This window comes from Coffea arabica, chromosome 6c, assembly GCF_036785885.1.
Source record: "Coffea arabica cultivar ET-39 chromosome 6c, Coffea Arabica ET-39 HiFi, whole genome shotgun sequence".
NCBI lineage: Eukaryota > Viridiplantae > Streptophyta > Magnoliopsida > Gentianales > Rubiaceae > Coffea > Coffea arabica.
Window position 1 is genome coordinate 3,293,080 of NC_092320.1, and position 14,614 is coordinate 3,307,693.

Below are 14,614 nucleotides of genomic sequence, written 5' to 3' on the forward strand. Positions count from 1 at the left end.
CGGGATCGAACCCTTATTGTTCAGATAAATCTATCATACCTCACAAAGGAAAACTGACCGCTCGAGCTAATACTTGGGTGCGATTAGATACAGGCACCAAACCACAGGGTCTTGACAAATTGCCACAGCTACTTTTCCTCTGCTGACTTCAGAATCATAAATTGTGACCTCTGTTTTTCCTTTGTCCATGCATTGTTGATTTTACTACCATAAACTAAAGCCTCCCAAAACATCACAACTTAATTTTACGTTTTGATTTACTCGGAATTGTGAAATCTCTAGGCAACTTCATGGAGATTTTACTACTTCACTTGTATCTTCGTGCATGAACTACTTATGAGTACGTCCGTCTCGAATTACGATTAACTAGGGCTTGTTTGAATAGCTTTTTCACCGAAAAATGATCTTGTTTTCCGTGAACACATTTCCCTGTTACTTTTTTACTTCACATACATCAAATCGCTACAGTAATTTTTCAACGAAAAATCCATGAAAAATACAATCCAAACACAAGTTTTAAATATTTATCTAGCTCAAATGTTGAAAGTTACTCAAGTTACCATAAAATACCTCAACTTTATAGTTATTACGCAATAAACGTCGTGAAATCTTAAGCAAAGATTGCATCTTGATGAAATAAGGTAGGGGGGGGGGGGGTGAGTAGCTCATAAATCATTTTGTTCGGCGATCCTTTTTTTTTTTTTTTTTTGGTCAAAACGGTAACATTTTATTAATCACATGTCGGAGTACATAATTAGAGCAACTGCTCTACTAAGTCTGCTTGAGCTTAACTCCAGCAGCCATACTGGGAAGTCTCGCATATCTATCAAACTTATAGTAAACTTTGCTAAGTGGAGGATATGGCTGATCTTTATCGAGGAAGAAGATTAGTAGATTTTTTTATAAATGATTTTTTAGAACTTGTTCATCTATGATTTTTGCATGCATTGAATACTTTAGTTAAAATCAATCGTATTCAAACTAGATCTTGATCCACATGCTAGATCTTTTGCCAAAAGCGGGGAAAATAATCTTTGGTCATCTTAAAAAAAAAAATTTTTTTTTTTTTTTTTGGCCTTTTCCTTTAACAAACCGAAATCTCATGGCTAAAATTTGTCTTTCACGGGATTATCTTTTAGAAAGGAGGCGCGTCCTTTTATTTGTTCCTGGCCAGGGTTTGACCACACTTGAGCGGGACAAACAATTAATTAGTAACAGGAGGACTTCTTCATTCGCTCCAATTGTCTTTACGGTACTCGACAGCTTCGACCAAAAATTTTTTGTCATGTCTTCTTCTTATTAGAAGAAAACACAGGGAAGCTAATAACATTTTGGAAGGTGTATAAAACTTCAAACTGTTCGGAGGAGATGGAGGCAAAAGTTTAGGATTATTCATTTACAGTAGCGTGGGAGTAATAGTTAAGTCGAGAGACCACGGGATTAACTCAATTATCAAAAGAGAACTCTTGAAGTTCTTTCAACCATTTGGTTTAGAGTTCGAAAGAACCATCGAAATTGAGTCAATGATAAACGAAAGAGTTCTTAGAGATCTTTCAACTGTTTGGTTTAGAGTTCGAATCTTGAATCTATGTGTGACAGTTGAAGGTGGAAAAAGTGTGAGAAGAGGTAGAAGGTCAAGAGGAAAAAAAAAAAAAGTTAAGGCGAGGCAATAAATGTGATAGTATATTAGTTTCTGTATGATATTAAGAGTGGCATTTATATGACATACGCAATAATTAAACGGTTAATTAGAGGGTTAAAAAAGAAATATAAAGTGAAACTGAATTGTGAGGATAAAAAAGAAATAATATAAAGTGAAATTGTAAAGCTTTATAAATTCAACTACTACTACTACCATATTAAAAATGTTAGTACCAATCTTGCAACGAAAATCTTTATGCAAATTTGATATTTTCACTTGAGAACTGTCCCCAATCCTCCCATGTCCAAACATTGGCGTTTAAGTTCCACCAAAAAAAAAAAACTTTGGACTTTAAGATACTCAAATCCCAAAGAGAAATAGAGCAGGACATTACGTGGCACAGCCCAAACCCTCCAACTTGACAGAGGGCACTCCCCTAGTTTTTTTTTTTTCCCAGTCTTTTAATGGTCCCCACCACAGCACCCGCCGATATAGGGGCAGCCGTGGCCCGTTAGGCCGTCCAATATTTTCATTTCAGTACTCGTGAGTCGGAGCCCTCTCATCACAGAACAGAAGAAGGCTTCCAACCCATTTTCCCTCGCCACCCCCCGGAATTTGCCATTTTCAAACTCCAATTCAAATAAACACCACACCACTCCCCCCATTTTCCTCCACCCCACCGCCCCCCAAGTACCAGAAACGCCCCCAACAAACACAGATGCGATGCACACTACTACTGCTGCTGTTGTTGGTGTAGGTATAGATGTTTTCCCCTTCCAGCACAACTAACTACTGCTACTAACTACACTGAAGGGAAAAAAAAAAAAAGAAAAGAAAAGAAAAGAGAGAGGATACCGATCATCATCAACAACAAAACACAAGTTGTTGGGTGGCTGAATTGAGAGGGGGACCGCGGCTCTCATTAATGCCGTCCCCTCACCTTTGCCCTCTCATTCTTCCAAAGCGAGTCATCTCTCTATCTTTCTCTCTCTAACTGTATGTATATGTGTGTGTGTGTGTTCTTTGCTCTGGTTTCTCTCTCAAAAATGAAGATTAGTGAGAGAGGGGAGAGGCTAATCATCTGCGCGTTTTAGCTTGTGTAGGTGTTTGAATTTTGAAAAAAAGCAGCCGTTATGTTCAAGGAAAAGCCACTGCTAGCATACAGCTGGATAGCTAGGGTTTAAGGTTGGGCTTGCTGCTGCTCGTCCTCCTTGCGGTGGCAACTGTTGGTGTTGATGATGACGACGACTACGGTGATGGATTTCGAGGCGGTGCTCTCGTGCTTTTTTCCGAGATTTCCGATCTAAGATTTCTCTTGTCGGAATCTTCCGTCTTTCTTTTCTTTCTTCTCTCTCTCTTTTTTCCCTCTTTCCTTTTATTTTCTTCTTGTCTCCCTTTCTTTCTTTTTTGTCTGTGGCTTGCATTTTGAAAATGGAGACAACTCGACATAAGAGGTCCAAAAGTGCTACAGCTATTCAAGGTTTATTCTCGCTCTCTCTCTAAAGTCTACGTTTGATATTCATGTAGATAAAATGTATACTTATTAAAAAGACATAGGCACCCATTTTTTTTGTTTAAGAAAACACAAAAAAGAGGTAAACACACACACACTCTTCAATGTGTGATCATCTCAATCTTGTTTGGAGTTAAAAAGGCTCATAAAGGAAAGAAAGCGGGCATATATGTTTCAAAGTGTTGATTTTTTCTCTCTCTTTTTTCAATTAGTATGCTTCAAATTGACAGATAATTTGAAAAAGAATGAGCAGCACAACTTGTTTTCAATCAAATTCAAAAACACCGAGCTGTGGTTGGAAAAAAGCCCGATGAAGATGAGTTGAACTACACAAATTCTGACGTAAAAGTGATTCAATTTTCTCAAAATTTTTTTGTTCAGACTTTTTTTTTTTAAATTTTAATTTCTTAAATACAATTTTCGTACTCCAGGTTTTCCCGTAAGGTTATAACAGTGCATCTTTTTTCTATTTCCGTTTTTTCGCTCCCTCAACAAATTTTTTTTTCCATTAAATTTTGTTGATTTTTTGTGATTCGAGGTGTCAATGTATGAAAGTTCGTCAGCAAAATCTCCATCACTAATTTTTAAAAGGTTGTCTTGTTACATATTTGCCTTCTACGTCCTCCCTTTCTCAAAATTTTGGGGACTAGAGTTCATAAAAAGAGGTTGGGGTGAGAATTGCCTCTGCTCGTGCTTTTTTGAAGCTAGTCTTGCTTGTGAAGTAGGAGTTTTTCTGTAGTGGTCTCGGCATAATTTTGCTCTGTTCTTTATGAAATTCTATGGTTATAATGAGTTATGATTGCTGGGCCTTTGTCTCCTACACATTCATTGCCACCTACTTTTTGTGTTTTATACTTTAAATTTCTTTCTTACCCATTCAATTCTTCTTTCTATTGTCATGTTTTCTTATTCTCGATCTATTGATCTGCATTCCCTGATTGTTTTACTTACATCGGAGTGTACATTACTTCTTTGCTCTTGTTCTTGAAAAGAAAAGAAGAAAGTTCTAAAGAAGGACTATCTTCTGTATGTGCTATAAAGTTTGCATGTATGTCAGTTTTGATATTGTTTTAATTCATATCCAGGAAATTATCAGGTTCACAGACACAAAGCTGTTCCAAAACCCATTGCCAATTCTCGTTTGCGTAGTGGTGAAATCACTAAGGAAGATTCGGTGAGCAACAAATTATGACAACATGCTCAACTTAACTTACTTTCCCAGATTGTGATCATTGGATATACGTATTGTAGTGTTAGATACATTAACTATGGGTTTCTTACATATTATTTCTTAACACATAAAAGCATTTAAACTTGGTAATTTCAGTCGACACTTGAGTCTGGACAGAACTCTTTCAAACGAGGTAGTGGCGCACCAATAAAGAAGCTACTGGCAGAAGAAATGGCAAAGGAAAGCGAAAACAGGAGACGGTCACCTAATGTCATCGCAAGATTGATGGGTCTTGATGGACTGCCATCCCCGCAGTATAAACAACAAAAAAGGTTGTCGGAGAAGCATCAACAGCGGAATGCCTCAGTAGGCATCAATCAGAATGAGCAACCACATGAGAGTCGATCAAGTAAGATGAGCCCAGTTGATCAGCAAGATTTCAAAGATGTGTATGAAGATATGGAAGCATCACATGTCACAAATCACCGCTATTCATCGAGATGGAGTGCGAATTCCAGGTTTACCATGCCTGAGATAGCACACAAACAACAGAAGTTTATGGATGCAAAACATTGTTCAAATAATGAAAAGCTTCAGCTTTCTAAACAGTTTGATGATACCCTTGAGATCCTTGACTCAAGCAAGGACTTGCTGCTGAAATATCTTGAGCAGCCACATCCGATGCACTTAAAGCAGTTGCATGATATGAAAATCGACCCTTACAGCTCTTTGTATGGTCCTGTGGCATCCTTGGAGCTATTGAGTTCTGCTGAGTATGAATGCAAGGGCAAAATCTGGAAATCAGCTAGAGATGGATTGTGTAAACGTGACACTAGTTCTCGCCAGAAACGTGAGGATGGTCTTCTACTTCAGTCGCACAACCATCATGGTCCATACCATTCTTGTAAGACCGAAAAGAGTCAGTTAAATGTCAAGAATGAGACAGAGATACTTCCAACGAGAATTGTTGTTTTGAAGCCAAACTTAATAAAGAGGGCTAATGCTGTTACATCTGTTTCCTCACCGGAGTCCTCATGCACTCATATGGCATCATTGAAGAATCATTTACAACCTAGGGGTTCTTATTCTGAGGAAATGTTGTCATGCAAAAGGAAAAATTCCTCCAGTGAAGCAAGCTTCTTGAACACTAAGTCAAGGGAAGATAGAAAGATTGCCAAGGATATCACAAGACAAATGGCAGAGCATTTTAAATTGTCAGGTGGACTTAGAGGATATGCGGGAGATGAGAGTTCATATGATGCGTATGAAAGTGACTCTTCCAGTGCTTCAGAGGTGGTGACTCTGTCTTCCAGAAATTCGTTTGATGCCAATGACAGGATCAAATATTCACCATCTGGTCCATATGAATCCATGGTAAGTAGAGAAGCGAAAAAGAGATTGTCCGAGAGGTGGAAGATGACTCACAAGTCTCGTAGTTTTGCGCCAATTGCTAAGGGTAGCACACTAGGTGAAATGCTTGCTGTACCCGAGAGGGAAACTGTGCAGGAGTTTAATGCTGCAATCTGTCTGGATGGAGCCAGTGAAGGATTTGCTGGCAGTAGTGATAGTTCTGGCTGGGGTGGTCCTTTAGGTATCAGCAGTAGGGATGGTTGGAATGATGGATGCATCAGACATTCGTCTAGATCAAGATCTCTTCCTCCTTCCCCAGTTGCAAGCAGAATATATAGAACAAATGGAAGGCATGAACCTCTTTTGAGTGATACGGTAAAAAACGAGAAACTATACAGGGATAGAATTAAAGAAAGGAAGAGAAATCCTAGTAAAAAGGACAAAACCTCAGCCAAAGATGTTCAATCAAGTATTAGGACATCTCTCGCCTGTTATAGCAAAGGTAATGACAGTGGCTTGTCACCAAATTTGAGTTCCAACCTGATTCAATCAGACATCGGTGCTTGTAAAGAGGATCCCTATGAAAAACACTTGATACATTGCCAGACACCTGATACTGCTGATTCCCTTAGAAAATTTGTCGGTGATGAACTGACAAATACAAAACCTGGGAGCTTAAGCTTGTCCTCCTTGGACTCCTCTCTCAATGTGCAACCTGAGCCTAGTGATTTTACAAAAGAAAATGATGATTCTGCTGCTTGTGACCAAGAAGATGCAAATCTACAGGTCTGCATGATAGCTTTCTAATCAATTTCCTTGAGTTCCTTATTTTAAATGCTATACCATATTGGCACACTTTCTATGTTGCCTGCAAGATGTAAACTGCATTGCCCTAGTTGCTAATCTTTTATTATTTTACTTCCATAAATAACTGCATTTGTTGGAAATGTGAGGCAAATAGATTATTCCACTTCTATTTCCCGAAAATATTTGGTTCCTTTTTATTTGCAATGGATTGTTCATCTCTGACTGGTGCATAGTAAACTGCAGATGATTACATAATTCATGTGTTGCTGGCTGTCTTGATGCCCTCACTGTTGGTTGGTGGTAATTGGTCGAAAAACATGCTTAGCCCCTGGCAAAAAGGGAGCGTAAATACCCATGTGACTGAGAAAATCTGCTAATGAGAAAATCTGCAACGAACCTTGTGAATATTCATTACATGGAAATCGGAGTCATTAAAAAAATTTTTCTGACTTAAATACATTGGCAAATGATATTTTTAATTTGTGGTTTCATTTTGCATTGTCTCGATTTCATAAATGTGCTCCTCTCAATTACTATTTTCCTTGCATTTGAAGACTAACAAAGAAGGTTAATCATTGCATCTATGGATGAAAAACATGGTTGTTTAACATTTGAATCAGTAGCTTTTCATGCATTTTCTACTTAAATAAAAGTCTTCTTTTTCCCCTTTGGGTAATTAAATATAAGCACACCTTTTCTTGTGATAATAGGTGGTATCTTGGAGTTTATGAACTGGATCAAGCTTCTCCAGTTCTCTATATTTCCTTGGTAGTATTAATTTGAAAGTCAAATGCATTAAGAACTATACACGAATTCTTTTCAACTTTGGTGTTCTCTTTGGGATTTTACTCCCACTTTTAGCTTATTTTAAAGCTGAGAATGATTCTAAAATCTACCTTTACTGATACCTTCTCTTTGGACGAGTTTGAAGACGATGATACATTCACTTCTTTAAAGGGTCTTTTCGTAGAAATCACATTTTTGTATTTACTTATTGTGTTCCATAAATTAAAGGATACTGCATGTGCAGAAGAAACTCTCCTGATATTTAATGTTGTTTCAGGAATCAGTGCTGGGCCAATCTGAACGAACCTCCTCCTTGAAGTGCCTTGGACCTGAACCAGAATCTTCAGAGAGCTCCAAGGAGGCTGATCATCTTAGTCCAGTTTCAGTTTTGGAGGTTTCTTTTGCGGAGGATTTGTCATCTAGCTCAGACTGCTTTGAGACTGTCAATGCTCAACTCAATGGTAATTAGATGTTTCTGAAACTATGTTTTGTGTCTTATCGACAATCAATGAGTCACTCCATATCGTTTTTAATTGTTAGCAAAAGTTTGTTACATTTGTCTCCCTTCCTTATTTAAAAGTCATGGCAGAGTCATCTGTTGGCCATGGCTACTTGTTTTTTGTTCTCAAATTCAGTTCTCGTCTGTCTTAACCTGTAAAGTTTGCAGTCAAAGGTTTTTGATCGTAATCTTGTCCATCCTTTCAGAGTAGCATCCAGTCAGGCTATTCCTGTAGTCTCATAAACATAAGACCCTGCATCATTTAAATAGATCAACATATTGTGTTGGTTTTTTCTTGTGTCATTGGTACAGCTGTTTGAAAAAACTTAATGAGGTTCTTTGGTCCAAAATCTGCTTCAGAAAAGCAAATCCAGGCTAGTCTACAAATCAAAAGGATTTTTCAGCTTCTTTTGTGATAAAATGCAATGATAAAAAGCACAAAAATAACTGGCATCATACGTCATGCAGTTGTGGTTTATTGATAATATTAATTGCTTTTCCATTTTTAATTTCTCTTTTTTGCTATTTTTGCTAGAACTCCGAATGCAGCTGCAGCTCCTCAAGATCGAATCAGGCAGTTATGGTGGTGCAGCTGTGGTTAGCCCAAGCGAAAAGGGTGCCATGCTGCAGCAACCAACAGTGGAATATGAAGAGAAAAACTTTGTTGGAGGTGACAGTTGGGAGTCTTCATACATAGTTGACACACTTCTCTACTCTGGCCTTGAGGAGTTTGACTCTGACACATCCTTTGCGTCATGGCATTCTCCCGAGTGCCCTCTAGGTCCCTGGGTGTTCACCAATCTTGAGAAGAAGTATGGTGGAAAGACAAGCGATCTGAAGTTTGAAAGGAGGCTATTGTTTGACCGCATCAATTCTGCACTTCTTGAGATTTTCCAGAAGCTTGCGGACCAACGTCCTAGGGTGCAGCCAAAAATTATTGGAGCATCAAAATGGCAAACGCGTGGGGTCAAAGATTATTTAATTAAGTTGCTAGCTAACCGAGAGCATAATGTGAAAGGAGATGGACCAGAAAATAGGCTGGACAGGGAGATGAATTGGTTAGGATTCAGAGATGATATTGATATGATCGGCAAGGAAATTGAGAAACTGTTGATAGATGACCTAATAGGAGAGGTTTTAGCCCTGTAGAGTTTTTGAAGCAAAACTCGTCTAGTTTGACAGCTACAAAGACAGATGACATAGGTGGAATATTTTGTTTAGCAGAATGTTAATAATTTTAAAAAGACGTTACATAAGATCTTTACAATCAATTTTGTTATAGTGGTAGTCCGTTATTGGGGGCACCTGCATCTGTGCCTGAACCTTTTTGACTCAAAAAGTAAGTACAGCAGTCCTTCGCATGCCGCAAACTCTCTCTTTCAAGGCCGGCTGCGGTGTGTCTCAAATGGCAATCCTTTGCACAACATCGTTCTCGTATTACTTGCCAAGTGTGGCCTCGGTATTCTGTCCGCATTTGGTGCACTAGTTTCCGAACTAGAATGAGGAAGTTAGTGCGTGCTCATATTTGGTCGGATTCACGATGCATGAGAGCCGAGGCGGCATCCACTTGGTTGGAATGCTTATCTGAGTATCTGCGGATTCATTACTGCAATCCAGTTGTTAAATTCAAACACATAGGGTTTCAGGGTCAGGGTCTGTTTAAGCTTTGAGCTTTTTTTTTTTTTTTTTTCAGCAACGGTATAACATATTCTATCCTAATCTATGGAGGGAAGGGAGCCTAAGGAAGCTTTGAGCTTTTAATTGCGGAGCCATTTCCTGTTCTCCTCTGACCGTCATTTCCTTTGAAGTGTACTTTATTTTCCAGTTTGCAACATGCTTCCACTAAGTATAATCTGTGTTGTTGCAGGACTTTATTACTATAATGCACAAATTCTCGTAATCAAACATTATGTTCTTGTAATTTTCTCAGAGAAAAATCTGTTTTGCTACACTTTAATATGATAACAAAGCACTGATTTTTGTATAGACAAAGGGTGTGTGAAGTTGCTAATACGATTTGCCTTTGATAGTGTGTCTGGCACACCGGCCAATGTCCCCTGCTGTAATTAAGTAAAAAAAGGTTTTTTTGGCATTTGGATCCCTGGTGAATGGTATTAACATCTAATAATCTATATCATTCATTCCATCATAGATAAACCTTGTTTTGAATTTTGAATAATATTTCCTGCAATTATTATTGTACGAAAAAGGTTATGGTAACATTTCACTAAAGCTGTTGGATCTCTATTGCTATTGCTAATATTATAAAATGAGATGTCAATCATACGACACAGGCCGACCTTAGCTCAGTTGGTAGAGCGGAGGACTGTAGTGGTACATCCAAAGCCATCCTTAGGTCGCTGGTTCGAATCCGGCAGGTCGGAAGTTTTCTAATTTTTTTTCAATTTTTGAGCAAAAAACCACGCTTTTGTTTCTAGTTGTGCTTCTTGTTTTGGCCATTCCAAATCTTTCTCTATTTTTATGGTATGGTATGGTAGCCAATTACTCTTTTCATCTTATTGTTAACGTTATGTTTCTTTTTTTGGATATCCTAATACAAGTCATATTTTAAAAATTAACATAATATTTTATTAATTTCCCTATTTTGCCATTCTTTTTTCAACTCCAGTAATGACTTTTTGTTGAAATAATTAACTCTAATCCCAGATTAACTTTCAAAAGCCGGCAACTCTTGAAGGCAACTCGGGGACTTAACTACCCAACCCAAACCTCTCCCAGAACCGATGTGGGACTACTTAACTAGGACTGTAGAGCACCTGCTACTAAGTGTGTATTAACACCCAATATCCCAGAATTCCCAATTGTTTGTTTTTTTTCAACTCCAGTAATGACTTTTTGTTGAAATAATTAACCCTATTTTGCCATTCAAAAGGTAGACATTTCACATACTACTGAAATCTAAAATTTTAAAATCTAAGTATTGTAGTTTCATCCCACATTACCATAATGGCACACTCTCTACATAAGTTGGTTTCCCCCAAGAACTGTAATTATGAGACGGAAGGAGCATCATCTCAATCAACATAATTTATCGTTTTTGTGGTCATAGTTACTTGAAATTAAAATCCATTCTGCATATGTCATTCTTATACCAGCTAGTAAATAAAGCAAATCTAATAAAATCGGAATATACAGTCTCAAACCCTCAATCCTGCCATATATTCTAGACATTGCAGATTACGCATGAAGAGACTAGTTCTAACTTTTAACACCACCGTCGTCATGCCTGCCGCCTGAATATATTTCGTCTCATGATAGACACGGAATACTACGAAAGAGAAGTGGCTGATTCATCACGAAAGGAGAGTAGTCTGGCTATTTCTGTTGATCTCCGACGAGTTAGTGTGACTGAAAGACGGCACAGCAGTTGCAGCTGCAGCTGCAGCTGCAGGGGTCCATAATTGAGCATTTTTCACCTTTGAAACACTATTCAGGACTTCCAATGGCGTCACGTTTCCGACCACAGTCACCTTTTTCGCCGCAAAGTCTATGTTGAAAGACGATACCCCTGTTACGGCAGCCACCAAATTCCTGTTCATGTCACGTCTTCGAAGATAGATAAATAAAAGAAAGAACAACTCCGTGAGGACTACACCACAACTTGCTAGTTCTACAATTTTGGGCCTTTGGTCAAGGAGCTCCTCAAATATGATTTTGGAACCTCAAGCCCGAGTGCAAGTAAAATCAGTTTAATTATGTTAGGCCTAATTGTCCTGTCTTTTGGATTGTTAATTTGATCTTTGCTCCTCAGTTTGCTTGGCGTGCATGAAAATTGGACAGAATAGACACCACCACGAAAAAGTAAGAAGGGAATGAAATGAAATGAACAAAAACAAAAAGATAGAAGATGCTAAATCAAAATGCTCCTCCATCCTAAACTCTCACTTTCCCAAGTCATGGCTGTTGTTTACTGATTTCATCAACTGTAACTTTCGCGTAATCTTGAACAAAATACTCGGTGCATATAACAATATGGCCTTTTATGCCCGAGTGGAATTTGACTGAATTCGGATGTAATGATTTCTGGAACTGTTGGCCTTTAGGCAAATTGAAGCCCGTGAAGAAGAACAACAACAACAACATGTTGTTGGGTAGTAGTTGGTCAGGGGGCAAGTGGTGACCACATAAACATGCACATCTAATGATTCATAAATCAAGACAGAGACCAAGTAACCACCCAACAGCCAGCCAGCCAGTTGATCAGTCATTATTGTGAAGATGATCAAAAGGTTTTAAGTTCAATATTTGAGTGACCCCTTTTTTCTTTTTTTCTTTTTGTGTTTGTGTGTGTGTGTTTTTTTTTTTTAATTTTGGCTCATCTTTGGTTGCGAATTAAAAAAGAACCATGAAATGAAAACTGGAAAAAAAGAGAGAGAGAAATTGAACCCACAAAAAAAAAAGGGATAATTACGTATATATATATATATATATATATATATATATATATATATATATATATATGTATGTACGTGTACCTTCCATTCTGGAGATATGTTTCCTCATTTTTCTCTCGCATCCTCTGCAATGCAGCGAAACTCTAAGAACTACCACCTGCAATTTGCAAACAAAATGCATTTACAGATCAGTGCCCCACACAACCCCAGATCAGTACTGACTTCTCAGTACCAATCCATAGTAAGGAGTTTAATAAGAGGACCACCCCCAACCCACGCACACAGGTTCCTTGCCATTTCTTTTCGATGTACTAATACTAGTAGTGTATTTACAAGTATAATAATAACCAAGGGCGCCCCCCAAGTTCTAAATATTTATGTTTTTTCCTCGTGACATTTTAAAAGTTTTAAAAAAGTTCTTATGTAGTATCTTTTGCTATTTACCCCGCAAAAATTCTTAAAATTTTTTATGCTAGCTGATTCATATACAAGTCTATATGTAAATTAAAATTTCTGGTTTTATACCCGATAATAAGGAAGCCTTCTTTGTTCTAATTCGGCAAAATTTTTGCTTCTTCCAATAGCATGCCAGTAGTAATATTTGTTCCTAGTAATGAATGAACTCTACATGGATGTGATGAATTACTAAGGATTTAACAGACAGCAGCAGTCAAAACATGCACTAAACTGGTACTACTAGTACAGAAAGTATAGAGCAAAGGAGACTGTGGATTGGGGGGAGGAGGAGGAACCTGGTCTGTGGAGCGAGACTTGGATTGGTCATCTTTTTGCAGGGCCTTGCTATTATTATCATCACTATTACTGGGCTTGGAATGATTAACGGGGGGAGGTTCCGCTTCCACCACTGGGGGCAGCAATTTGATGAGAGGATCAAAATCTTCCGTAATGAGGTTGAAGAAAGCAGCCTGATCACTCAACAAGTACCGGGAGGAGCCAGGTGGGCTGATAAAGTCACCTGCTGCAGCCTTAGTGGAACTGCAACTCCAGCTTTTCCGATTTCCAAAACTACTAGTACTACTACGAAAATCACTGGGCTCGTGGACAGAAGCAGGTTTGATGGAGCCGCTGCTCTTTTTCTTTTCCTCATCATTTGGAGATGGCGGCCTTAACTCTGCGGAGCTGCTCCTGTTGCTGTTGTTCATCTTGAACTTCTTCTTTGTATTAGTGCTCTTGCCGTGGGATTTTTCGTTTCTTGGCTTTGAGGAGCTGCTCATGGCACTCATAGTGCCATTGTTGTTTTGATGATGATGATGATGAGGGTAAGGAGTTTGTTGGTGGGAATGGGATGAGGGCTTAGGGTTGATGGGCGTCTGAGAAGAGCAAGAAGGGACATGAGGGAGAGCTCTGCTGCTGCTGCTGCCGCCGCCAAATCTTCTAGGATCTCTGATGATTGGATTATAACGATCGATTGCTCGGCCGCTGCCGCCGAGATGAATTGTGGATGAGGAGGAGGGATCGTCCATGCTCAGGCAGGAAATGGAAGTTGCAGCTTGGGATGCGCAGAATATATCAATTCCTTTCATCTTTTATTTAGTAAGCTGTAGTAGTATTAAAAAAAGTGAGGATGGAGAGGAGTTGTTGTCGATGGATGGATAATTATTGGTATGGGAATCTGGGTTTCAACTTTTGAAGAGAGGCTGAGACTGACAGAGATAAAAAGAAAGAGTAGGCAAAGATGCTCATTATTTGTTGCTTCATCATCAAGGACTCTCTTAATTAGGCTGAAGAAGTGGTGGAACAAATGAGGATAGATAGAGAGAGAGGCAGTGATATATTGTAGGAAGTGGAAGAAATGAGGACAACAGGACTACAGCAGCAGCAGCAGCACCTCTTCGGCTCTTCATCAAATTAATAAATGAAGGAGTTGGAATTTGATTGTACTGCTACTGTTTACCCTTATCAACACATGCATGTATCCAATCCATTAAAAAAGAGAATAGTGAGGGAGCAGGACCACCCTCAGATTCTTCCCTTCCAATTCCATGTGGTAGTAAAATTTACCAATTACGTACAATTTTTAGGGTTAAAGGCGATGCCGAAAACATCAAGAGCTCCAGTCGCTGCATGACATTTTCAAGATAAATGTAAATGTACTCCTCCACATTCACATGCGCCGCTAACCTGGGAAGGAATAGTAGGATGGATTCTACGTTTGTTAATCAATCGCCATTGGTAAGTTAGTGCAAAACCCAATTGATCCCGGTGGTGGTCGAGGAGACGACACTCTCCCTGCAAAGATTCAGGGGCCGTTCCCCTCCTACCAAGTAACAATTAACAAACAACTATGCCTTTGGCTTTGGCCTCGTCACAAATTTCTATGTACTACTTACTATTAAGCAACCTTAACAACTGTGCCGTGAGCCCTTTGGGATAGTTTTGGGTAGTCTAGTTAGGTCCCGAATTCGTGTGG

The 14,614-nt window shown here is 38.8% G+C and overlaps 2 protein-coding genes and 1 non-coding gene across 6 annotated transcripts; 2 read left to right on the top strand and 1 right to left on the bottom strand.

The window, feature by feature from the left end:
- Positions 1 to 2,171: 2,171 nt before the first annotated feature.
- On the top strand, positions 2,172 to 9,035 carry LOC113695967 (uncharacterized). Of its 4 annotated transcripts, none has more exons than XM_027215217.2 (6): positions 2,172 to 2,638; positions 2,737 to 3,122; positions 4,241 to 4,329; positions 4,483 to 6,462; positions 7,547 to 7,730; positions 8,304 to 9,035. In XM_027215217.2, the coding sequence occupies exons 2-6, from the start codon at positions 3,074 to 3,076 to the stop codon at positions 8,915 to 8,917; spliced, it is 2,916 nt and encodes a 971-aa protein (XP_027071018.2). In that variant the 5' UTR covers positions 2,172 to 2,638; positions 2,737 to 3,073; the 3' UTR covers positions 8,918 to 9,035. The 4 variants fall into 4 exon arrangements, with proteins under 4 accessions (XP_027071018.2, XP_071908142.1, XP_071908143.1 ...); XM_072052041.1 differs by having other exon boundaries at positions 2,746 to 3,122; XM_072052042.1 differs by having other exon boundaries at positions 2,172 to 2,399.
- Positions 9,036 to 10,063: 1,028 nt separating this feature from the next.
- Positions 10,064 to 10,152, top strand: TRNAY-GUA (transfer RNA tyrosine (anticodon GUA)). The gene is given in 2 exon segments: positions 10,064 to 10,100; positions 10,117 to 10,152. It is a non-coding gene; the product is annotated as a tRNA-Tyr (tRNA).
- A 690-nt stretch (positions 10,153 to 10,842) lies between these two features.
- Positions 10,843 to 13,867, bottom strand: LOC113697208 (uncharacterized). The gene is made up of 3 exons (XM_027216723.2): positions 12,936 to 13,867; positions 12,265 to 12,340; positions 10,843 to 11,297 (listed from the first exon to the last, which is right to left on the bottom strand). Exons 1-3 carry the CDS (start codon positions 13,725 to 13,727, stop codon positions 11,083 to 11,085), a joined length of 1,083 nt encoding a protein of 360 aa, XP_027072524.1. The 5' UTR covers positions 13,728 to 13,867; the 3' UTR covers positions 10,843 to 11,082.
- Positions 13,868 to 14,614: the final 747 nt, after the last annotated feature.